General features: G+C 40.0%; 1 protein-coding gene across 1 annotated transcript in view; it reads left to right on the top strand.

Annotated features, from left to right (window-relative positions):
• The window catches only part of NSMCE2 (NSE2 (MMS21) homolog, SMC5-SMC6 complex SUMO ligase), a 230,994-nt gene that overhangs the window by 37,240 nt on the left and 169,047 nt on the right, over positions 1-24,707 (top strand). The window contains exon 3 of the mRNA XM_068983939.1: positions 9,573-9,679. Within this exon, the coding sequence (XP_068840040.1) occupies positions 9,573-9,679 (107 nt within the window). The remainder of the gene's footprint in view (positions 1-9,572; positions 9,680-24,707) is intronic.

Raw genomic sequence — 24,707 nt, 5'->3', positions numbered from 1 at the left:
CCCACACTATTATCTAAAACTTGGGCACAGCCAAAGACTTGAAAACCAGTGAGAAATGGCAGTCACTGAAACTATGTTGGCTGGGATGCTGCTGTAAATATTACATACTGCCTTGAGTTCACTGTTTCTTTCCAGTCTGCTGGGGATTAGATAGGAACAAATGGACAGGAAGGGTATAGGAAAAGGATCTCAATCATGTAAAAGACAGACTTGACCTTAACGATTCAAGGACCTTATAATAGCTAGCCAAAAGAGGTCTATGCTGCTGCTGCTACTGCTGCTAAGTCCCTTCGGTTGTGTCCGACTCTACGCGACCCCATAGATGGCAGCCCACCAGGCTCCCCCGTCCATGGGATTCTCCAGGTAAGAACACTGGAGTGGGTTGCCATTTCCTTCTCCAATGCATGAAAGTGAAAAGTGAAAGTGAAGTCGCTCAGTCGTGTCTGACTCTTAGCGGCCCCATGGACTGTAGCCTACCAGGCTCCTCGTCCATGGGATTCTCCAGGCAGGAGTCCTGGAGTGGGTTGCCATTGCCTTCTCCAAAAGAGGTCTATGGATATGTTTTAAAATGATAGATGCCCGTAGCCTGGGATTCATAGGGCTTTTGTTGACTGGTAAAGACTAAGATTGTATCCAGAGATTGAGTTCTAAATTTTATTCTACGTAGAATTTACTTCAAGCAATATTTTGAGTTACACCTTTATCATGGTGGTTTATAGATACTAACTACACATCCTAAGGAATATTTATCTATATAATGAAAGGTGGTTGCCATTGCTTTGGGGTAGAATTATTTAAGTCAGTTTGTCTTTTACTTTGTCTCACTCTTAGAAGAAGGTAATGTTTAGGAGAATTTCTTAGACCAGAGAACCGATTTTTCATTATTCCCTGACTTTTGCATGAAGTTTGTTTTACTTATTTGTGTGTAGTAGTTCAGACACTATTGCACATACGGTCTGCTCTTAGTCAGACCTGAGGTCAGATCCTAACTCTACCATTTATTAACTGTGTGACTTGGGACAAATGACTTAGCCTGAGTGAGCATCAGTTTCCTTGTCTTGAAATGGTATTTACCAAGACCTCATTTATGCTGTTGTGGCAGAGGATGAGGAGTGTGTTCAAAGTGCCTGGCACGTGGTCAGTGGTTAGTGAAGAGTTAATCTGTCTTCTCTGTTTGTTCTTAGGGTTTTTGTGTGACCATTTAAATGCTACAGCAGTAGAGAGGACCGAGGACATTTGTTTAGCTTCTGTACAAACCGGTGAACACCTGATGCACACTAACACTTCCAGACACAAGTCACATTTACCCCCTTACCTGTTAAGCCTTTCCTCCCTCACGTGGGCAGTGTTAGCCATTCCTTCTTGCTTCAGAAGGTATCCACTCTGCCTGGCCTGTAGTAAGTGCTTAATAAGCATTTGCTAGGTGAGTGAGTTTTCTGGACAGTAGTGAGTGGGTGGGTGAGTGAGTGGGTGTGTGGGGATGGGGGATTGCTGATAAAGCTTCTCATAGCACATTGTAGTCTTGTGGGTTTATGTTAGTGCTTTGGTCTCACCTTATCCAAAACAGCTGAGAGAGTTGAAGCGATGATCTTCACTGGATACTTTTTAGTTCTAAAGGCAAAGTGCTTTCAGCATTTAGACTAACTGCATTTGTAGTGTAGTTACCCATTCTGTAATTATTATAATGATAGATAATATTTTGTGAGTGCATACTGTGGGCCAGGCCCTGTGCTAATCAGTTTAGCTACATTTTCCCATGTAGTCCTCACATTAGCTTTATGAGTTAGGTACTGTTATTGTACCCACTAGACAGAAGAGGAAACTGAGACTCAGAGTTGCGTGCCAAAGACTACACAGCTAGCAAGCAACATAACCTGGATTTGAATGCAAAGTGACTCCAGAACTGTCTCTTTAAGTTACTCTATTATACAACTTCCCTCTTCTGTATTACTATGATAAGAAAATTGTATAGATGGGTATAGATGATTGTAGAGGTCAATATTTCACAAAGATTTCCCCAGTTTTCCCTAAGCTTGTGAAAGAAGCTGTTGCTTACCAGTTGGTGCCATAAACTGTTACACTCTTCACTATAATTTCTGGTGGGAAGCAGTTATGTAATGTGGATTCCGTTTTAATTTTACCACGGGAATATCTGTGAGGAGGAATAATAGTGACTAAAGTACAGTGCAGTGAGAAGTAACCAAGTTTCTATTAAATATTGCTCAAGCAGTGAGTAAGTCATTAAATTCGACTTTTGATGAATATATAATGATTGCTTAATACTAGGCTGCCAGGAAAAACACACACACACACCCACTCATAGAGATAGGTGTGTGTGTCATATATTAATATGTTGCTGGAGATAGTTGGAGCTGTATTTTAAAAGAGGAAGGGGCGCTTTTTTTTCCCACAGAGGGAGGAAGAGGCAGTCTGGTTTATACTGTCATTTATTTGAGTTTATCCAAAAAGAAGATATTTCTTGATTACAAAATAATGGAAGAATCAATTTTAATTTGAAGAGATTAGGAAATATTTATTCCCTATTTCCTATTTCAGAAAATAAAATCTCCCTTCTGTATGTGCCACCTGTTCTAGGAAATTTAAAACAGAAACCATTCTCTGCCTCCCTTCCTTCCTTCCTCCTCGCCAAGTGGACACATGTACTTTGTGGCACCGAATGTTGATCACATCCTTCTGAGTGTGTGCTTCATGTTGAACTGGAGTCAGCAACCGCCGTAAAACACTGAATGGCTGCTTTATCTTGGTATTTTACTAATAAAATGCATGGTGTTGAATTTTATTCAACTCTGTATAATTGGTCTTATTCCTGTTCAGACATGCCTATACATGACTTGGTAGAATAAAAAACCACCTGATTCTGCAGTATTTGTTTGTTTAGGACAAAATTTCAGGAAACAACTTGAGCATGGGCAAAAGTGCTGTTGAATCATGGGCAGAACATTGGAAGGGATAAGTAGGTGAAATTTGTCTTGAGGGTGTGCCTCCCAAACACACCTGCCCCCCCCCCACACACACATGTGTCCTTGTTGTAAAGGTAAAGGGGTCTTATGGACCAAGAAGGCGTGAAGCATTTGGTCCTGTTCTGGAGACTAGGGAGGATCCTGGGGCTGGAATCATAGAAGAGATATCTGGTGGTGTGGGGAGGTGGCCTAGAGATGAGCTGGGATGGATGTGCTAGGGGAGGGAGGACAGCAGGTGTCACTTTTTCGTGTCTGTTTCACTGAAGGCAGTTCTACTGAAGACTTGAAGGACAGTGAGGGAACTCATTTGACTCTGGGTGCTGTGTGCTGTCAGACTTTTTCCAGCTGTGCTTCCCAAACCTTGGGGCTAGGCCTCTGGGAAGAGAAGTTACTTCTCGCCAGTGTGTTGCTTAGGCTGCTGCTGAGGACAGCTGTGGCTTGGGAGGGGCCTTGTTTAGAGTACTTGATCACGAAGCTGCATCTCTTAGTGGCATCACTTCACCTTCCGTTCTTGCTGAACTGGTCGCTGGTGTGGAAGGAAAGCTTGACCGGTCTGTTGACCATGCCCATCTGGACTTGGGGAAGCCAAGACAGAGAATCTTCTCTATCCCTAGTCACCAGTATCCAAGAAAGTGGTATTATATGGAAGAATAAGGTGGGAATAGACACCAGACAATCTTGGAACTCACCCTGGGTAAACTTATGAGTCCGTATTGTGCTGCATCAAGAATTACCATATTGTTAGAGGCTTGCAACCTACATTGTTTAGCCACAGAAGACCTGGAATTTGTCTCACTGGAGTCTGCTGACATCTGTAAAAATAGCCAGCCAGTCTCCTCCTTCCTGTCCTCCCTGAGACCTCTCTCTTCTCCCTCATTGTGCCCCAGTCTTTCACTTTGAGACAACCCTCATTGATTGCTAGTTTTCATACAATTATTTTGCTTTCATACTTGGTTCCTGTCTCGGCCATCATCTTCTTCTCATTGAAATTTCATGAATTTTAAGTTGAATTTGATTGCAATACTACATCACCGATTTCTGCTTAAAGTACTTTATGTAACGTAACTTCAGTGCCTTATCCAACACTTCAAGAGAGAACAGTATGGTATAACATTGCTGTTAGTGCATTCTGACATTGGGTAACAGGTGACGTGTCTAATGATTAGCGCGGCTGCCGAGATTGCATAATTACAGGTTTGTGTGACTTTAGGGGAATCATATACAGGGCAGCTGCTTCCATTCAGATAAACATTAGATAAATACCAGAGCACTTCACCCTAAAAAGAAGCCCTCCTTCAGCAATTGTCACTATTTTTCTACGGTTTGCCAGTGAACAGGAAAATGAAACAGAAGCTGTTTTTAAAGAATGGCCTTCATTCTGTGGTCCTTCCTGGTCTACATAACACTTGGTCAGTTCTCCGAGTTTTATTAGCAGTCCATAGTACTTATTAGCAGTCCCTAGTGTTTGGGATGCTAAGCTGGATCACTGGGTATGAACAAGACGGATTTGCAGGAGGCCAGCCACTGTACTGGCATACTTACAGGAACAGTTATAATTATCTGTGCCCTCTGGACTTAATTTGCAGGGGCAGGGTTAGGGGGACATATTTCAGCTAGTTCTTGAAGTAATTTCTTGGAGCAGTTTCTTAATTGGTGTGCCAGATGTGTTACACGGGACTCACCAAGTCTCCAGGAGACCTCCCCACCTATTTATTGGCTTGTAAATGAATGTTCAAGTGTATTGCTTAGGCTCACTTGATTAACACAAGTGAGAATTTATTTTAATACATTAATGCTCTTTCAGTGGCACATCTAAGAAATCCTAGACTCCCAGACCCCTGCTTGGCTAGGGAGGGTGGAGGCAAGAGTACTGGAACAGGTTGTGATTTCCTCCTCCAGGGGATCTTCCCAACCCAGGGATCCAACCCAGGTCTCCCGCATTGCAGTCAGACCCTTTACTGTCTGAGCCACCAGGGAATCCCCGTCAAAGGCTTGGAGTAGAAATAGTTTTGACCCTGGGCTCCACTCAGAAGTATGTCTGCATGTGAAGCCTTCCCAGGCTCTTCCCTCCCCTGAAACAGTTCTCTGCTGCTGCCCTGGCATGGCTGCCGCTTCCTGCTCTGTTGTTGCTGGTGCTCTTGGCCTGGTTCTGGTGGACTTAGCAGTTGCTAGAAGAGCTGACTTAGTTACTCTCTGAGCATTCAGTGGGTGACTTGGTTGCTTTTATAAAGCCTCTCCAATTAGCCTTGGTGATGGGAAAGATCACTCTCTTCACCAGTGTTAAAACTTCGTAAGGGCAAGATCTTTTTCTCTTTGTTACTGATTTCCTCTTCCAAGGAATTTGGGAAAGCTTTTCCCTGACTAGGCCCAATCACATTTGAATGACCTTGGCCAGTGTCCTACCTGGAACAGGCCACCTGGAGCTGAGATGAAGCTAGCTGGAGGCCATGACTTTCTCCCCAGTGCCCCCACCCCCAGGATTTGTTCCCTAGATATTTATGGAGAGGTTAGAGGTGCTTTGTCCTTCTCATGCTGAAGCATCTTTTAGCACAGGGAGGCAAGTGTACATATTTTGCAGCAGGAAGGTCTGCGTGCCAAGGCCTGACTGCCACTCACTACCATGTGTCCTTGAGTGAGTTATTACTTCAACTGCATGGTGCTTCAGTTTTCTCATATGAAGTGGAGATAAAACTACCTTTCTGTTAATGTTGCTGTGAGGTTTAATATAAACACAGTGTGCTGAGTGCATCTTGGCTCATAATACGTGCTTACTAATTATTAGCTACAGCTATTATTATTACATATATTTTTATCATTGCAGTTACTTTCCAGGCTTGCAGAGGTGTGGTACAGTAATATTTTCCTCTCCAAGCTATGTCATTCAGTGAATTTTAACATCATTTTTGTAATGCCCCTGCTCCCCACCCTGCTTTGGGGCCAGCCTTTTTCCTATGGAAAAATCACAATGAAAATAAAATAGACAAATACATTTATTTTACATTTGAATTCAATTGAATATCAGGGCAGGACAATTTTTAGTTTGGTGAAAGTTTAATTTTCAAATTTATTATATGATGGTTGTGTGAGAATATTGTTTCTTTTTTGGATCCCAATAACACTAAGGCATTGTTCATACCCTCAAATGGATTAAAATCTGTTTGGAAAAATGAGACATATAGGAAAACATATATAGGAAAACAAGATTGCTTATGGTTCAAAGTGCCAAGTATCAAGTACAGAGATCCAAGTAAACGAGATCCTTCTAGGCTGATAGAGTTTAAAAGTAGGCAGGGCTTGAGCTCAGCCCTTGAAGGGTGGGTTGGATTTGGTTGGTGTGGGTTTTATTATATACCGTGGAATAAAGGATCAAGGGACCTCTAGCTACTCAGTCCCTCTGCCCTTCTCCATTCCCCAACCACTTTTTGGTCAACAGCCCACTCCCTGTCATGTGTTTATCCCTCTTTTCCTCCTGAGTTCTTCGGGGCTTTATTTAGCCTTTTTCATACAACACTGGAGAAGGCAATGGCACCCCACTCCAGTACTCTCGCCTGGAAAATCCCACGGATGGAGGAGCCTGGTGGGCTGCAGTCCATGGGGTCGCTAAGAGTTGGACACGACTGAGCGACTTCACTTTTATTTTCACTTTCATGCGTTGGAGAAGGAAATGGCAAGCTACTCCAGTGTTCTTGCCTGGAGAATCCCAGGGATGGGGGGAGCCTGGTGGGCTGCCATCTATGGGGTCGCACAGAGTCGGACACGACTGAAGCAACTTAGCAGCAGCAGCAGCATACAACACTATGCTCTTTCCCCACCCCAGTTCCTTAGTAGAACAAGACACATTCCGTATAGCTTTTTTTGCCTGGTATTTCTGAAGCATGAACACAAATAAAAAAGAAGTGATTATTGTATAATAAGGGAAACGGGGGTTAACAGCTGCCTGATATGGATGTTTCTCATGGCCTCCCTTCCAGATGCTGTTGTGGGAGTCTCTTCTAGTTCTTATCTACTGTCTCCTGTCTCTCCAAGCCCTTTTCTCCAGCAGGTCAAAACATTGACTTGGGGCTGAGGTTATCTGACTGAGCATCATCACTTCCAGCTGTGGCGTGGCTCTCAGTTCTTTTCAGGAGTAGCTTCCTGCTGTCTTCCTGTGTTTTCTCTTTGTTGCCTTGGGGTGCACTATTCATCACTTAGGTTCTTTAGCTTGTCCCAACATTCTTGCGCCTTAGTGGAAGCTGTGTGTGCCCAGGTGGCCTCCTTAGATGCTTCCCCTAGGCTTCATGCCATCAAATCCTGGCCTAGCCATCACTGCTTAGGTTCTCCTTTGCAGGGAAGGTCTCCTTTGCCTTATATTTTAAATTGTTATCTAATTCAAGTCTTACTATTATCCATGGGCCCTTGATAATAAAGAGCACCATCCTGCTTACTTTGCAAACTTGAATGTCAAAAGCACATTTCTAAGTGCTTTCAAAAATTAACTCAATTCCAGAGGAAGGTTGCCAACGTGATGTCAATTCCTGGTGCTTTAAGCCCCTGACAGATTTTTATTTCTTATATTTGCCCCTGATACATCCTTTAGAAAGTTTCTATTTAGGTTGAAGTTTCCATTAATTATTGAATTTTTTTAGAAAGCAGCTTATGCTGTTAGTCTTTGCTCAGGTTACCAGCTTTACCCACTTTTTTCAGTGGTCCCAAAATAAGAATCCATTACACATAAAATACACAGATTTCTTTAAGAAAACAAACCAAAAAACTTGCACCGTTATTTCCTTTAATTAGATAAAGCTTGTGTGAAACCAGGGGCCTACTTCTCTCTTTTTAAAAAGATTTTCTTTTTTTATATTTTTCATTATTTTAAATGAGAAAAAACTAAAAAAAAATTTTAAAACAAAAAAACCTAAATTATAGGTCAATTTCAAACTCCTAACCAATTTGCTGAAATGTAAATATATACAGTAAAATACTTAGAAGTCACAACCGATCATCATTAGAATATAGATTGTTTAAAATTCTCTTTCTGATCACCAAGCAATTAATATGATTTTTAACAAACAGTTGGTATATTATGGCAATAGAGACACATTTGGTACCAGCAACAACTAAGCAACATGTCTTTCATTGATGTTTGGACATTTTTAAATAGTCTTACTATTTTATTTGGTATATGACTTGAGACCTTTCTCTTAAACCATTTTGTTTAAAATTTGTAGTTAATTTTGTGGATGTAAATACAATTTTTTTCTTACATAAACCCTGCTCCTTTCCCACTCCTCAAAAAGAAAAAACTTATGTAGAGGTATACATATATTCTGTGAAGTCTGGGTGTTACAAGCCAAGAGATACTCTGCTAAAAGCATGTTAACCCAGGAGATACTTTAAGGAATGTGTTTATTATTGATTATTGTAAAACTAAAGCATAATTTAGAAGTCTAGGAAATAATTTCTTAAAAGCCAAATGTAAGTGGGTTTTACATTATTTTATAACTTTGTGCTAGACAGTTGTATTGTTCTTCAGGGGAGACAAGGAATACTGACATTGGTCTGAGTTAGGGTATTTGAATGAAGAGTCTTTGAGTGTGTGCATCCCCAAATGTAATTTAAGAACACCAGTTTTATTTGCATTTCTTTCAGGTTTTTAAATGCTAACTTTTTTATTATCCTGTGTTCTCTGTCTTTTCCTGATCTGTTAAATTGTGTGTCTAGAGCTTGGGGAAAATGTTTCTTTTAAGCACTTTTAATATTATCTCACTTTCCTAGTCTACTAGTCACTTTTTGTAACCTTCTTGTTCCCTGAGGGTTTTTTAATTTTTAAATACAGTAAGGACAGTTGTTTCATGCTCTGACCGATACCCGAAACATTTGGGGATCTATTTCTGCTGTGGCTTGTTGTTACAGTTTTTCAGAAACACGTTTGTTCTTTCTCTCTCTCTGCCCTCTGTTCTGCTCAGTGGCCAAGGGCAACTTCCCTACAGCCTGGAGGAGCAGGGTGGGCTTATTACTCCAGTTCATCTTTATTCTGAGGAGTGGGGACTCTCAAGTTACTAGGGGAATGTATGCAACTTTGGATCCTGCGTTCTGCTTCTGATTTGGCCCTGGCTTTTTCTTACTGTTTTGTGACTTTTGTTTTTAAGGAGATCTCTTTTTTTCCTGTTTTACCCTATGATCTTAGTTGTCTTCAGTAGGAGGATTGGTCCGCATAACCCAGCCTACCATTACTAGAAGTTAAAAATCTTCCTTATTTGATCTTTAATGATATTGTGGCGTCCATGTGCAGATATATAACTGGACTGCTTTAATGGATGATGGAACTGAGGCTGAGAAAAGTGTAGTGGTTGATTTCAGACCGTCCAGGTAGGTGGCATAGCCTGAGACTAGTGTGTCTGAGTCTACATTTCCACCTTCAAGCCTTTTTCTGTTGGCCATCTTCTTCAAATTGTGAATGAACCAGGTGTATATTGAAGACATTTTAAAAGATGTAATACTTTTGCAAAATCATTTACATAGACCATTGACTAATAATTATGTTGGTACAGCTTTTCCCAGATATGGCATTTTAAGTGAAAAACAATAATTTATTTCCCTTTTATTTTTCAGCTGAAGTGAGTAGTGAATACAGTATGGATAAGGCAATGGTTGAATTTGCAATAATGGATCGGGAACTAAACCATTATTTAAAGGCTGTGCAATCTACAGTAAACCATGTAAGTTTACACCACTCACCTGGTTATATTTGGTTACAAGTGACTGACTTAGAAATAGAAACACAAAATCAAAAATCTTCTCTAACCTTTAATATTTTCTTATCCTTTCTGTGGTAGCTATTAATCTCTTCTTAATCAGGAAGTTCATAGAATAGGAATCTTAACTATTTTCCTAAATAGGTCACCTAGATTTAATTAGGATATTACAGTTTAGATTTCCTTGCATTCTTTGGTCTCAGATTTTATTAGTCTAAGCCCCCTTTGAATGTGAGTAGTTTTTTATAAAAAACTAAAAACTGCATAGAACTTGTTTTTATTGTTACATTTGTTTAAGCATACAATTTAGACCAGGTTTGGTTACTCATTCTCCAGCTGTAACTAATATGTAGCTATTGCAAAATTCATAGAATCAGATAATAGGGAAGCGTTTTAGAGCAAGTTTAAAAATAAAGCAGCTTGGCATTTTGTCTTTTCCAGAAGCCAAACTTAACTTTGTTGGCTCCGGCTATCACAGGAACAACACATAAAGCAGTTAAGGTGGGAACATAGCAACATCCTTTTCAGCAGTACTGTGTTGAGTAAGAAATGAGCAATATGATTGCAGTAATGTTTCTGAGAAGTGCTTTGTCCTCTGAGCAGTGGAAACTCCCCTTTGAACTGATTTCATATACCTGTGTAATAGGATGTCTTGTACTTCTGGTTTCTTTATTTGCTTTTTCTTACTTATATCTATGGGAAAATTCTAAAACTCAAATATTTTACAAGATTAGCTGCTGTTCAGTGGAAGAGAAATTTTTGAATATGATTTAATGCTTAAGCCATATTTAAGTGAGTATTACATAGTTATGTTTCTGATTGTATGCCGTTTTCTGAGTTTTTTTGTCTTTAAAATTTTGTTTTCTCCTTTTTCTCTTTCGATGGTTAATATTTACTAAGTGTAGCATTTATGACTATCTTAAGAATGTCTGCTTATATCCAAGTAATATACTCATTCAGTTCTGGTGTTTCTAACCATCATGACTGTCTTTGGCCTGTGAATATTTCTTCCATAGGAAGATATGAAAATGGTATCATGTATGGTCTTTGAAACTGATAGCAATGATTTTCAACTCCAGCTGACCCCTAGAACCAGCCAGTCCCTACCCTGCACTAAAGAGATCCTGATTTCACCAGTCTGTCTGGAGCAGGATTGGGACACCTGTGTTTTTTAAAACCCATTCTATTATGTATCCCAGGTTGACAATCACTGCCTTAAAAGAACAAGGCTGTTTTTATAGAATAAAGTGTGAAGTGAAGTGAAAGTCGCTCAGTCATGTCTGACTGTTTGTGACCCCAAGGACTGTAGCCTGGAGGCTCCTCTGTCCATGGAATTCTCCAGGCCAGAATACTTGAGTGGGCAGCTGTTCCCTTCTCCAGGGGAACTTCCCAACCCAGGGATCGAACCTAGGTCTCCCGCATGGCAGGCAGATTCTTTACCGACTGAGTCACCAGGGAAGCCCATGAATACAGCATATTTGCTGCCAAAGATCGGAGTTAGACCTGTGACATGGGCTGGTCCAGCACTGACCCTTCCATTCTGTGGAGGTTATTTGATAGGCTTTTCTGCTTTAACCTTGATGTTTTGCAGAGGAAACAGCACAGTGTACATTATAGAGAAGAAAACAGGTTTTGAGAGTTGAAGAACTTAATGTGGATTTTTTTTCCTGTTAAACCTTAGGATTCACAGATACACGTGATATTTTTATAGAAAAAACTGGACTTTCCTACTTTCAAAAAACTGAGTCACTCATAAAAGGAAAAAAAGGAAAAGCAACCCTCCTCTCACACATATTCAGTAGTTAACAGCATTTCTTTCATCTTGAGGCTTCATTCCATTACCCCCACGCTACTAAACAGGAAAGATGGTGCTTGGAGTTTTATCCAGCTTTTCAGCCCTAACCTCACCCTGCACTGTGGAGCAACTTGGATTCAGTGATTCTAATGCTTGTCAGGAGGGTCGCTGATCTTTTGTAAGAGGAGAAAGCATGTTTAGTTGCAGTTTTTTCTTATGCAAAGTTGTGCTCTCGATATAAGCTTGATATGAGCCCAAGAATAGCAAATCATAGTTTTGTACGATTTCTAAGACCTAAAACCATATAGAGACATAGTGGAGATATGACCATTATTTTGAGGAAAATATTTTACCCTCTTTATATACTATTCACTCTTCACACAGTAGGAAGTACTGTCTTCCTGCCATTTTATTTCTTGTTTTGATGAGGGATAAAGAATGAACAGCAGCTTGAAAGGGGCCAAAATGGTATAGTTCTTTAGGAATAGAAAGGGTATAGGGATCAGAAACTGTTACAACTCCGGGGCTCCCATTTTCCAAGTTATGATCATGGGTCAAAAAACTTCACCTCTTGGAACCTCATGGTCTTCATCTATAAAAGTCTTAGCCTGCCTGTTTCATAAGATTAATGTGTTAATCAGATTAGATACTGTGTATCAAACACTTTGACATTCATAAAATTTGATAGAGGTAAAGATACTGTGTTATTACAAACTTGGATTTCCAAACACACTCCTGAGAAAGGTGAAACAGGATCTTTCTTAAAAACAAGTCCTTTGCTCACTTTATTTCAGAGCTTTGAATTAAAACTTTTATTGGCTTTAACCTGTCCTCCTTTGGAATCCAAGAATCATGTGGGATTAGATTTTGGCTTGAATGAGTTACAATATGAGGTGTTTATGATCTCTAAAACAAGGAAATTGTTTTAAATCAAATTATTAAGAAAGAATGGACTTCCCTGGTAGCTCAGTGGTAAAGAATCCACCTGCCAATTTAGGAGATACAAGTTTGATCCCTGGGTTGGAAAGATCCCCTGGAGAAGGAAATGGCAACCCACTGCAGTATTCTTGTCTGGAGAATCCCATGGACAGAGAAGCCTGGTGGAATACGGGGTCACAAAAGAGTTGGATACAGCTTAGCGACTAAGCAGCAGCAACAGTTAAGAAAGAATACGGGCAGTAGGAACCCGTGTGAGTCCTGTTCCACTTCTGCGCTGCCATAGACTGTTAGGAGCTGCAGTACTGCCGTTCCTATATCCTTTGCCAAGGTTCTGGTCTACTCTCTGGTCTTTTCTGCTTAAAAAGTTTTAATCATCAAAGAGCATTGGAGTTTCTTACTTGAAAGAAGATCTCTCATCTGTCTCACCTTCACAGAATTCTGAAGGTTATAAACCTCTGCAAATGTTTTCGAAGTTTACTTTGGAACCTTAAAGGTGTGGCTCAATTTACCAGCCATCGCTGGGAAGTCCCTTTGGCTTTTAACAAAGCACTCAGATCGCCTTTCTTTGTCCTTTGAGAAAATAGAGCTGCTATTTTCTACAATGCTTGAAGTTTTTATTTGGAATCAGTATTTATTTCAGTGCTCCGAAACTTAAAAAAAGAAAAGAAGTAAAGACTTCGTCCCAGCTGTTTTGTAAAGGGAATATTATGCAGTGAACACTAAAAAAAAACCAAAATTCCCAGACAGTCTGTAAGTCATTTATAAAAGCCTTCAGGGTAAATGGGTTATATACCTGTCACGACTCTTTAAAACATGTTAAACCACAAACAATTCAGTAGGAACTCTATGGAGATTTTCAGTCATGAGACCACACATGTGATGAAAGTGTTTTGAAAGCTATAAAATGGCACATAGATATGCTATGATCCATTTACTTCTTTTATCGCTGTGACTGCTAAGGAAAAACTTTTCTCAGTTTCATATTGAGAACAGAGTGATATTCTGAACATTAGCTTTTGATGACCTAATGTTCCCTTTCTTGATTTCTAAGCTTTTATTATTTGAGTATCTTGAAGGGCACCATTGGCTGGCTTTTTGTTCTCAAACATTCACTGAACACATATTTTCTAAATACTTATATGCCAGGTACTTCTCAGTGCTAGAATCTGGAGGTCAATCAGCAAAGCCCACACAACCTCACCTTCAGAATATCTGAAGTCTAGAGAGGGAGACAGACATTTAACAAAGAGCAGTACAGTCATTATTTAATGATTGTTGTGCTATGTACTGCAAAGGGAAAATACAGTTTTTAAGGAGAGTTATTAACTCAGGGGGCATAATATCCTCTGGGCAGTAGTTGGTGGTTAGGGGACTCCTTCCTGATAAAGTGATATTTAATCTAAGAGGAAAGTCTGATGAGCTTCAACATGGGGATCACAGCATATAACTTTCCCTTGTCTGTGTGACTTTTTACATGAAATGGAGGCATCTTTTTTTTTTTCCTTCTCCTTGATGTCAGAGTTTCAAAGTGCCTTGATCAATCTGAAGACTTTAATTTGAGAAAATTGTCAGAGAAAGCCTGCTTTTATACATAGAAAGGTTAAAGTCTGTACAGTAGCCAAGTAACCTACCTAAGGTTGGTCAAGGGTTCATTCATCTGCAGATGTGAGTGCCTGCCATGAGCCAGGAACTGTGCTTATTAGTAAAGCAAGTTATGACAGTAGTTGATTTATTAATAAGAATAATTTCATTACTGATACTCTGCATCTGAAGCCATTTTACTGGTCACATGGATTATCCCTCTTGAAGTGAGACTCTCTTATGTATTGAAAAGTGAAAGTGAAAGTCGCTCAGCCATGTCTGACTCTTTGCAATCTCACGGACTATACAGTCCATGGAATTCTTCAGGCCAGAATACTGGAGTGTGTAGCCTTTTCCTTCTCCAGAGGCTCTTCCCAATCCAGGAATGGATCCCAGGTCTCCCGCATTGTAGGCGGATATTTTACCAGCTGAGCGACAAGGGAAGCCCAAAAGTACTGGAGTGCGTAGCCTATCCCTTCTCCAGGGGAATCTTCCTGACCCAGGAATCGAACCAGGGTCGCCTGCATTGCAGGTGGTTTCTTTACCAACTGAGCTATCAGGGAAGCTGATTCCATGATCAGGAGGCCTTATTCCATCTGTCAAATAAGCAGTGATAATACTGTATACTGTGTACTTCTGGTTCTGGATTTGTGTCATGGTTTTAAACTAAACGTGGAGTCCATCCTGTGGGCTTCACAGTCCAGAAGGTGGGTAACAGCTTGATCCAAAGAGTCCTCAAATTGATTCTCAGATAAGTTCTTTTCAAATAAGAGTTGATGAAGAGTCCAACTGCTGTCGTGGGGGTGGCCTTTGTAACTTTTGTATAACCTTAATTCTCATAGTGAAAAAAGATGCCCCCCCCCACCCCTGCCAAACTAAATAACAAATGGCCTAAGAGGTTCCTATTATTTACTGATATAATTAACAGTCAGTGGTGAAATATTCATTTTCTGTGCTTTTTTGATGAGCAGTCTAACCCTAGAGTTTAGTAAAAATAACTAAAGCTTAAGATTCACATTATACTTTTTTTTTGTCATGATACTTAATTGTGTGGTTTTACTGTAACAAACTTCAAATCTTAAAGGAAATGTCAGATTTTACCCGTGTATGGTTCTTTCAGTATGTGCTGCTTGAATATCTTACCTTATGGAAAACTCAGAGCATTTGTATTTTCTTTACCTTCCTCAGCTGCTGTCTTTTGTACTACATACATCTTAAAGATTATCTAAGATTTGAAAGCATTTATGTCAGATTGCTACCACGTATTTCTTGCAGTTTTTAAAATCAGTTTTTTATAACAGTTCCTACCAAGTATAGAGGAGGAGGCTATTTTTCTTCTAACAAGAGGGGCAATTAGTTGCTGGATCAGCTTACTTGGGTTGTTCCTTATAAATCTGTTCATGGATATATGCCCTGTGCACTGTGGCTTTTTTACTTGATAAGCTAACACGAACGTTTTATCTGCCTTTGAAAGCTAGTATGTTGAGAGTTAGAAGAGTGGAAATATACCTCGTGCAAGTTGTTGAAACCAACACAATCTTAGATATAATAAAAGAGCAAGATGGGTCAAAGGTGTAGCTTGCCTCAGCCTTGACATTGTGCAACTCGTTTAGAATGTTCTTGACATAGCACTTCCCACTGCCTCTCCACCCTTCACCCTTCATCACCTGGTAAACTTTGCCTTTTATAGGTCTCATTTTAAAGTTCCTTTAAAATCTTCTCCTTTGACATGAAATCTTATGGGGTATCTTGTAAGCTGGAAGTTACTTTTTTGGTTATACCAGATTTGGGGAGCCTTTCTCATAGAGAAAGCTAATGATTTATAGTCTCTGAAGAAACTTCCAGGGCAGAGGATGTGATTTATTGGCTGTGACCACTTGGTGACTGGATGTAAGAATGCACCTCACACTGTGACTCATTGACCAAGGTAGAAGGAGGGATTGTAACACTGGGGCAGAAGATTCCTGAGCATGGGAGAAATGACTCTTGTCAGGTAAGGGCTAACAATGGAATTAGTGAAGAGCTCCTAGAACCAGGTGGGAAAGTACTGTGAAACCCTCCACTAGCTCTCCAGAACAGCGTGTGGTGCCTTTCCGTCCACGTTAACAAATGCTCCTTTCATCTCTAGGGATATTGCCCAGATGTGGTAATTAACCAGGGGAGAAAAGTTGATGTAGAGGGCTTCCCTCTTGGCTCAGTGTTGAAGAATCCGCCTGCCAAAGCAGGAGACACGGGTTCAATCCCTTGTCTGGGAAGATCCCACGTGCCACAGAGCAGCTACGCCCAAGCACCACAACTGTTGAGCCTCTGCTGTAGAGCCTGGGAGCCTCAGCTACTGATAACCATGTGCTGTAGAGCCCATACTCTGCAACAAGAGAGGTCACTCACTGCACACCGCAACTAGAGAGTTGTCCCTGCTCACTGCAACTAGAGAAAGCCCCTGTGCAACAACGAAGACCCAGCACAGCCACCAAAAAAAAAAAGTTAATGTAGATATTCTCTGTTCAGCCTTTTGGCGCCAGAATGTGTCTCTTTCTGTGATTACTGGTAATTAATTTCTATTCCATTGCTCTAGAACTCCCTCTGCAGTTCTTCCTAAATTAAGGTTGTCTTTGGTAGCATTGTGTCTAATACACAAAAAGAGTAGATCTGGGTATAGTATTTCACTAATTGAGTTGCCTCTATAGAAAGGAATTGAGATATAAAACTCTTAGATTCCCAAGTAATATAGCTGCTAATTGGTGAAATTTCTGGTCTGTGTTGTATTAAGACTGATTATCATGGGTGGTTTATAGAAATCTTTGTGTTTTGTAGGTATCAAGTGTTGGATTTTATTCAGAGTTCTAAAACATTTACACTCTACTGGGCCTTAACGTGCCTCTCGTGGACATTTTCAAGTTCGTTCCATAATGCTAATTAATCAGGATGTGAATAAGTATAATAGGAAAAAAAGGATTTTGTGGTCAAATAAGTTTGGGGAATGCTTGATTAAAAGAATTTCCTTCAAGACTCCAAAGCCTTTAAGATGCTTTTGTGCATTGTGATTCTCCAAAGGAGGGTATTTAGTTATTTCCTAAACTTGTTTGAAAATCTCTTTGGGAAAGAACTGATACTTTAGAGAACCCACTTTGGAAAATGCTTCTGTTGTCTCAATCCCCGTTCCTTATGGAGGAGGCTGAGAGATGATGGATCCAGCAGTGTGTGGTCCAGATTTCATGGCATCCAGGGATCTAGGAAGTCCCTCAAATTCCCTACCTGAAGTGGACCTACAGGATGTTTCTGGGCAGAAAACCAGGAACGGGCCAGACCTCTGAAAAGACTGCATTATTCTGGCAGTGGAAGGAGGAAGAAACAGCTTTTTTTAAAAACATGCAGTAGTTGCTTGGCCATCAGAGCCTCTCTGAAGCAAACAAGACTCCATGTGTGGGGTATTGCTTCAGAAAAGTGGGGGGAAGGAAAGGAAGAGAGGAAGGGATAATATAGGCAGAAAGGACACAGCATTGGTGTGGACAGGAAAAGCACATAGACTCTGAAAACCTGGTTCAGCACAACTCTCAGTGCTTATTGAACACCTTGGTCTTGGAACTAGGCAATGCTGACAGCTAATCACTTGAATTCTTTAAATGATGTGAATATTCTTTAATACAGCAAGCTCTTGCTCATTTATGACATTGCGCATAGTCCACATTTAGCATCAAACTCTTATTTTAGATAATCACTTGAGCCTTCTTCCACACCAGACTTTTCACCATACTTGGTAAGTATTACAGATCTTGAGATGCTGGCCTTTCCCCACTATTTGGTGCTCATGAGCATGGGCTCACTGCAGAAGAGAGATGGGAGAATAGACTGAGCCACAGAATTGATCACCAAGTGCTAAGACTCACTATAAAATGAATGCGTTTGCCAAGTGTGGAGTTGAAACAGCTGCTTGTTTATTAATCTCATAATTAAGTTGTTCAGTTAGTGCCAATAGTATGCTTAGTTTAATGAAGATATAAAAGCCTCTTGACATGTGTATATAAAGTAGGCTACAAAATAATATTAACTGAAATAGTTTGACACAGATAAAACAAACATGCTTAAGAAATTCAGAGTAAGGGAAAAGAGCCTTTGCTTAAATTCTGGCTTTTCTACCGTTTAAGCCTCAATCTCCTTTTAAGTGAGGGTGATCAAATGCAGGTCAGAGAGTTCTGGAAACAATGAAAAGTGATAGCGTGAAAGCAGCGAGAACAGTTATGTCAAGGCTCATTTATAAAGTTTCTCAGAGAGTTCTGTAAAGGAGAAGTCATTTCTTTTTATCAAGTTTAAACAGTATCTGAAGAGGAAATTTGAGTTAACATTTAGAGAGCAGAGTAGGCAGCAGGAAGCCATTGGGAAAGGCCAGAGTTGATTATATCCTTGAGGCGTTGAAGGAAGGCCCTCTTTCCTTAGGAGGAGTCTTCTGGTAACGGGGGTGGCGAGAATGTTGGGGGGAACTTGGTGCTCATAGTGTTGTAAGCGGAAAGGATGGGGTGGAATCTGGGGGACCAAGCCAGTGAGAAGCATGACGTTTGGCCAGTTGGATACAAAGTCCCTTGGTCAGTAAGTCTACTTTTGTCTGCAGCAATGAAGAAGAGATTGTGTCCCTTAACATGCTAGTTAATGGCAGAGGGGGCCTACTAGATATAAGGACCAGCTCTGTGTTCTGTGCTCAGTCGTGCCTATTTGTGACCCCATGAACTACAGGCTGCCAGACTCCTCTGTCCATGGAATTCCCAAACAAGAATACCGGAGTGGGTTGCCATTTCTTTCTCCAGGGGATCTTCCCAACCCAGAGATCAAACCTGTGTCTCCTGCTTGGCAGGCGGATTCTTTACCACTGTGCCCCACTGGGAAGCCCTATGTAACATAGTATGAAGAGCTATAGCAAGGAATAGACAGCTAAGTAAAAACTTTGGTAATTCAGGATTAACGTTTGATGTTTCCTAAAGTAAACAAAAATTACTTAACAATGTAAGCGAGATAATTCAATAAACAGCATAATTATATACCCATGTGCACAGAGAGAAATATTTCTTCAGTTACATTTCACCGTTAAGTAGTGTTTGTTAATTAGCGCCCTTTGAACAAATAATTGGGAGAGAAAAATGTGTTGGATTTATTCCTCCAAAGTATCATTATGTATGGGTTATCAGCACTATTTCAAATGTGCAATCTATATAAATTGTTGACAGGTGAAAGAAAGAAAGAAAGTACATAAGTGGAGAGAAAGTAAATGCATGTGAGTTAGCAGTTGTGCTGGTAAGGAGAGCTCTTTGATACTGCAGCAAGCCAGTGCCCGGTGAATTGTCATTGAGAAAATGGCGAGAATTTCTTTTTACTATTTCTCTCTTAAAGCATCAAGGTTCTAGCAATAGTGACTTTCATTCTTTTGTATCATGACCAGCCTGATATTTTAATCACTTGAGCTTTTTGATTTTTATTTCTTTTGAGGCTTTTTTTTAAAGGAAAATTAATGTCTCATATTATAAGATTCTTTTAAAATAGTGAAAATCCTTATGCACATTTCTCATAGGCTAGAGTAATACACCAGTTTAATTATTTCTTCTTTTCTTTATGTGATCTTAAAAAAATCATTTAATTATCTTCTAATTGAAAACAGTCTTTATAAAGACCATGTCCAGATAGCTCAACTGGCAGAGCATCAGACTTTTAATATGAAGGCCCAGAGTTCAAGTCCCTGTCCAGGTGCCAAAATAAATTGGGGGAAAAAAAAAAGACTTTCCTGTTGGTCCAGTTGTTGTCACCGCATTCCCACTGCAGATCCACTGCAGGGGGTGAGGATTCTATCCCTTGTCCGGGAACTAGGATCCCTCATGCTGTGCAAAGCAGCTCCACCACCTCCCCTGACCCCCCAAAAAGACCAAGTCATTGTTACTTAAAATTGGAAGCAAGACCAGGAATAAATTTAATATGATTGCATCACACAATTGATTTCCAGACGTCCTGACTTGCTTGCTTTTAACTTTCCCCTTGACCGACACCCAGGGGTCCCACATGCTTCAAGTGCTTTTCAGTTGCCTCATCTATTTGTGATTCTTGGCATGTCATTGGTACCAAGGAGCAAACCCACTCCACCCATCAGGTTACTCTCTGTCACTCTGAGGATTATTTTAGCCTCCACCATGACACAGAAGCCAGTAAAGCCACATGAAGTACTAAATCGAAGCCCTAAATGAACTAAATCCTGGGTGTATTCAGAGCATCCCTCTTACAAAATCAGAAAATAAATATGGCTCATGAGGTGTGGTTACACTGTGTCTTAAAAAGCCTCAGCAAACACAGAAAAAGCCTCAATTTTTTTCTTGGAATAAATTCTTACCATATTACTTAAAGCACCTATAAATAATATAGGTGAAGTTAGAATGTCATGTGATATTGTCTATAATAGAAATGGTATTGCTCAGCCAAAATATGGAGTAACATGTTTTACTTTTGTGAAATGCATCCCCATTACAGTAGTAAATTATTTGATGTTACTGTTCAGGTTAATTATTGTGTTTTTGTCTATACCTATCTACTGGAAAGTTGTGTTGACCTTAAGCAGGTTTGCAAAATGAACTCAGTAGTATCTGCCGCTACCTCTCACAGAGCGATTTCTTGATTAAGAAATGAGATAACCTGTGTGAAAGCGCTTGAGAGGTAAAAGTGCTGTATAAAGGCGAGGGTCAGCGCTCTGGCCTGTTAACTTTTAACTTCTTTTCTCATCATGAAAATGTCTGCCACATGCTGTTTAAATTGGTTCACTCTTCTAAACCCCCTAAACTCAGAATAAACGTGTTGCCATTTATAAGTGGCTTGTGCTTTGTTTCCTCACGTTTATTTTCTCATGCCACAGCTTAAACTAGAAGGAAAAAATACGTAAGTTTTACATTCACTTTTTGTCCTTAATTTAGTCATCTTTTTGGTAAATGCTTATTTCTGCAGAAATCTCTTGTAACAGTTCAACAAGTGACTAATGCAGATTGGGCTTGCTTAGTCTCTGAGTCACTTTATTATGAAACACTTAAAGTTGAACATCGATTGGTAACAATGAGGAAATAATATGAGACAATTTATACTTTCTGATCTGATGGTTTTAGTGACTAACTCATCAGGCAACATAAAAGAAGGAAATTAATGAAAATTCACAAAGCCAGATGAAATTAGTCTAAAAGTCAAGTCTCAGTAAATCACAGTCACCTTTACTACTTTCTCAGCAGTTGGCATTTCGTTGATAAGAGTGTTGGGCTGGGAAGTAAAGATCTGACTTCTCATCCTTGTTCTGCCAGGCTGTGACCTTGGACAAGTCACGGAAACTTCTGTGCTTCAGCTTCCTCGCTTCTAAAATGGGAGTTATCACAGTATTTGCCCTACATACTTCACTGGGCAATTGTGGATAAAATGAGATTATAAATAGGGATATGTTATTATAAATAGGTATGTGTTTTGGCCCTCCCTCCCCCAAAAAAGTGAAAGGTGGTATATAGTTATTATATCCTGACTGTCCCCATCTGACATCTCATATCTGAATGGCCACAGGCCCTAAGAGTGAAAGAGACTTCCTGAATCTGCCTCAGAGGATCAGAAGGGAGTCTCTGTTAGCTGTTGGAGCTTGAAAGAGATAAGACACATTCCCAGTGTTTAAGAGTTCTTTCCCATAGAACATTCAGTGGCTAGGTTTCCAGGCTAGCCAATTTTTTTTTAAATGATTTAATCATAAACAGTTCTTTGTAATCCAATTTCCGTAAAACTGTAACAAAACCCATTTGTGCTCTTGGTGTCAGTTTGGTGTTTCAGATGTTCTAGAGGACTTAGCCTAGTTGATGAAAGCAAATTAACTTCTCTTCTGACTTCCCCAGTTATTTGATATTTGTCTACAGGCTGTTGATGGTTTACTTACACCAGGTTTAGAAATAATCAGTTTCTTTTCTTCAGTCCCCTGGCACTTTGACTAAAAGAGTCTGAAGCCAACTTATTTTGCCCCAGGTAATGGGTGAGGAGCCCTCTGGAATCCCTGCCCTCTTTAATGACCACAGAAACCTTCCAAGCTAGGTAAGGTGGATGTGATGGACTCTGAGCCTCCGCAGGGTTAAGGGACATGCTCAGGTTGCATGCTCAGTCTCAAGAGTTGAGACTTGAACCTTGGTGTTTTGATGTGTCATTCAGGGCTCTTTTCATGACGTCTCCGTGCCTCAGGACAGATGTATTTCATTGAGTTCAGTTTCATTTGGGAGTAGGAGTGTTTTTATCTAGTCTTGGTTATAAAATATGTTTATGATCTTACACACATCTTATTGTAAATTTCCCAAACGTAAAATTTTAGTCTAAATGAGTAGTGACTCTTCACACTGCCTTGACATGCACAGGGAAGAATTCTGTTAGTATTCAAGAACTGCTTGAGGAATATTGTTATATGGAACTGTTACACTAAAAAGATGGGATACTCAGTCTTTCCATAGTAACAGTAAGCCTAGTTAACATTTCTGTAGTGCTTGCTATGTGCCAGGCAGTACTCTTAAGTGGTATTGGTTAATTCAGGTTGAGAAACATTTTCCTTCTTGCCAGCTTAGACTGCAGATTTACTCATGATCAGTATTTAGAAGCAGTGAGGGGGAAGTCTCTGCATGGGAGAAGGTAGAGAAATGGTCAGTAGGTGGCATTTCAGGGAACATGTAAAGGATATCTCTCTGGGGTAGTGCAAAGAATACCACAGTTGGAATCAGGAGATACAGGTTCATCCTTGCTCTTCCACTACCTAACTGTGACATTGGTCCTGTGACTTATCCTCTAAAATCTTCAGTTTTCTTATTTGTAAGAAAGAGGATAATGATACTTCATGGGGCTTTTGCACAGATTAAATGCAATAAAGCACTTAATTTCATGCCCTCACAGGAAGTGAGACTTCATGAGAGAATGTTAATTGCTGCTTTAAAAAAAAAAAAAATTTGGCCACATCACACAGCATCCAGTATCTTAGTTCTTCCCCCACCTCCCCGCCTCTGATTTGGGGAAATAAGAACCTCTGTCCCCGAAGTGGAAGCGTAGAGTCTCAACCGCTGGCACGCCAAGGAAGTCCCAATTGCTTCTTTTAATCTCCATGCACAAGGTGGTTGAGAAATTAAATTGGAGAATGGACTATGAAACCTAGTTTATAATTTTGTTTAAAATATCATACAATTTAAACATGGTATTTTCCATTGACTTCTGCCTTCTTGGGTGCTTCAGAGTAAACGTGCAAGGAGTCAAGGAAAACAGACTATGGCTGGAGAATCTGGATTTTACAGGGTGGCCATGGTGAATAGGTGAATACACAATAAATGGCTTAATGGTATCCTCTGTTATGAAATTGTATTGTATGCTTTACAGTATGAGATTGTAAGTTGTATGAAATTGTATGCTTTCAGACTTGGTAGCCACCTAGTAGTTTTAGCTTTATCCCCTGTTCGGTGTTTGGTTCAAGGAAGTTATTTAATCTCTCTGGGCAGTGAGAATCAAATTATATAAATTATTCTAAAAAGTGCTCTGTATGCTATGAATCACCTAACTGATTTTTGTTTTGTTTATTATTTTGCTTGTGGTACAGTGGCTTTCCATTAGATTAAATTAGAAGTCATTGTCATGTGCTCAGAAAATTTTTCTCATAAGTGACAAAATGTAAGGTGAAATTCAGTTTGATAGCTTTAGTGACAGGAAGTCATTTCAAATAACAGGAAGCTGTATGAATTATAGAGAAAGCAAGAACAGAGAATTTGATAGGCTTCTAGACGAGATTGAATGGACCAACCTAAGGAGAAGGCACTTAATGAACCACTGGATTATTCATAATTTCACAGTCTTTGTTGTGTTGGATAAGCTATAAATGAGAGAAACAGCCAGCCGGATATCCTTGAATTACCCTTATTCTGTGCTATAGACACATGGTATGATATAAAGACAAGGGACCTGAAATCAGACTTACTGTCTATCAGAATGTTAGGAGATAACTTATGGATTTCTTTTTAAGTAGTGTTCACAAAATAGATGTTTTGCTGCTTTTTCAGACCCTATAGTTACATAAACTAGGTTTTCTTTCTGATGGATGCTCGGCAAGAACAGAGGAAAGAATAATGAGTGTGTCTCTTTCTGTATGGTTAAAACAGAAATGGTGAATTTGTTCCTTTGGTTATTCAGATCTTCTAGTTCATGGAGGGTGACTGGAGGACCCAGGAAAGACATGGAACATGAGCAGGAAGTCCTCACCATCCTTAGATCAGCAGCCATGTAGTGGCTGGGGGCACTCTCCAATGGCCTCGGTGGTGAAGGCTGGTCTTTCTGGTCTCGAATGTTCCATGATACTGAGCATTGTTCCTGTGTCCTCCCGGATCTTTTCCTTTCATCAGGAGAGAGAGCACCACATGTGTATGTCCCTCCCCCTAGCATCTCCCCTTCACATGCACTCACACATACAGACTGGAGCAAGAAATGACTTCTTTCATTGTTCAGGTTCTAAAGCAGGATAAGCTTCTGTATCACCAACCACTGCTGAGTTGAATGGAAAAGTTTATCTAAGTGAGTGTAAAAAAATCAGGTTCCCCGTTAGAACTTTCTTTGGAGCCTTGATTTTGTTGGATATAACACCAAATAATGAGGCTTCCCAGGTGGCTCAGCAGTAAA

The sequence above is a fragment of the Capricornis sumatraensis genome, chromosome 11 (genome assembly GCF_032405125.1).
Source record: "Capricornis sumatraensis isolate serow.1 chromosome 11, serow.2, whole genome shotgun sequence".
Lineage (NCBI taxonomy): Eukaryota > Metazoa > Chordata > Mammalia > Artiodactyla > Bovidae > Capricornis > Capricornis sumatraensis.
This window is presented reverse-complemented; position numbering and strand designations above follow the sequence as displayed.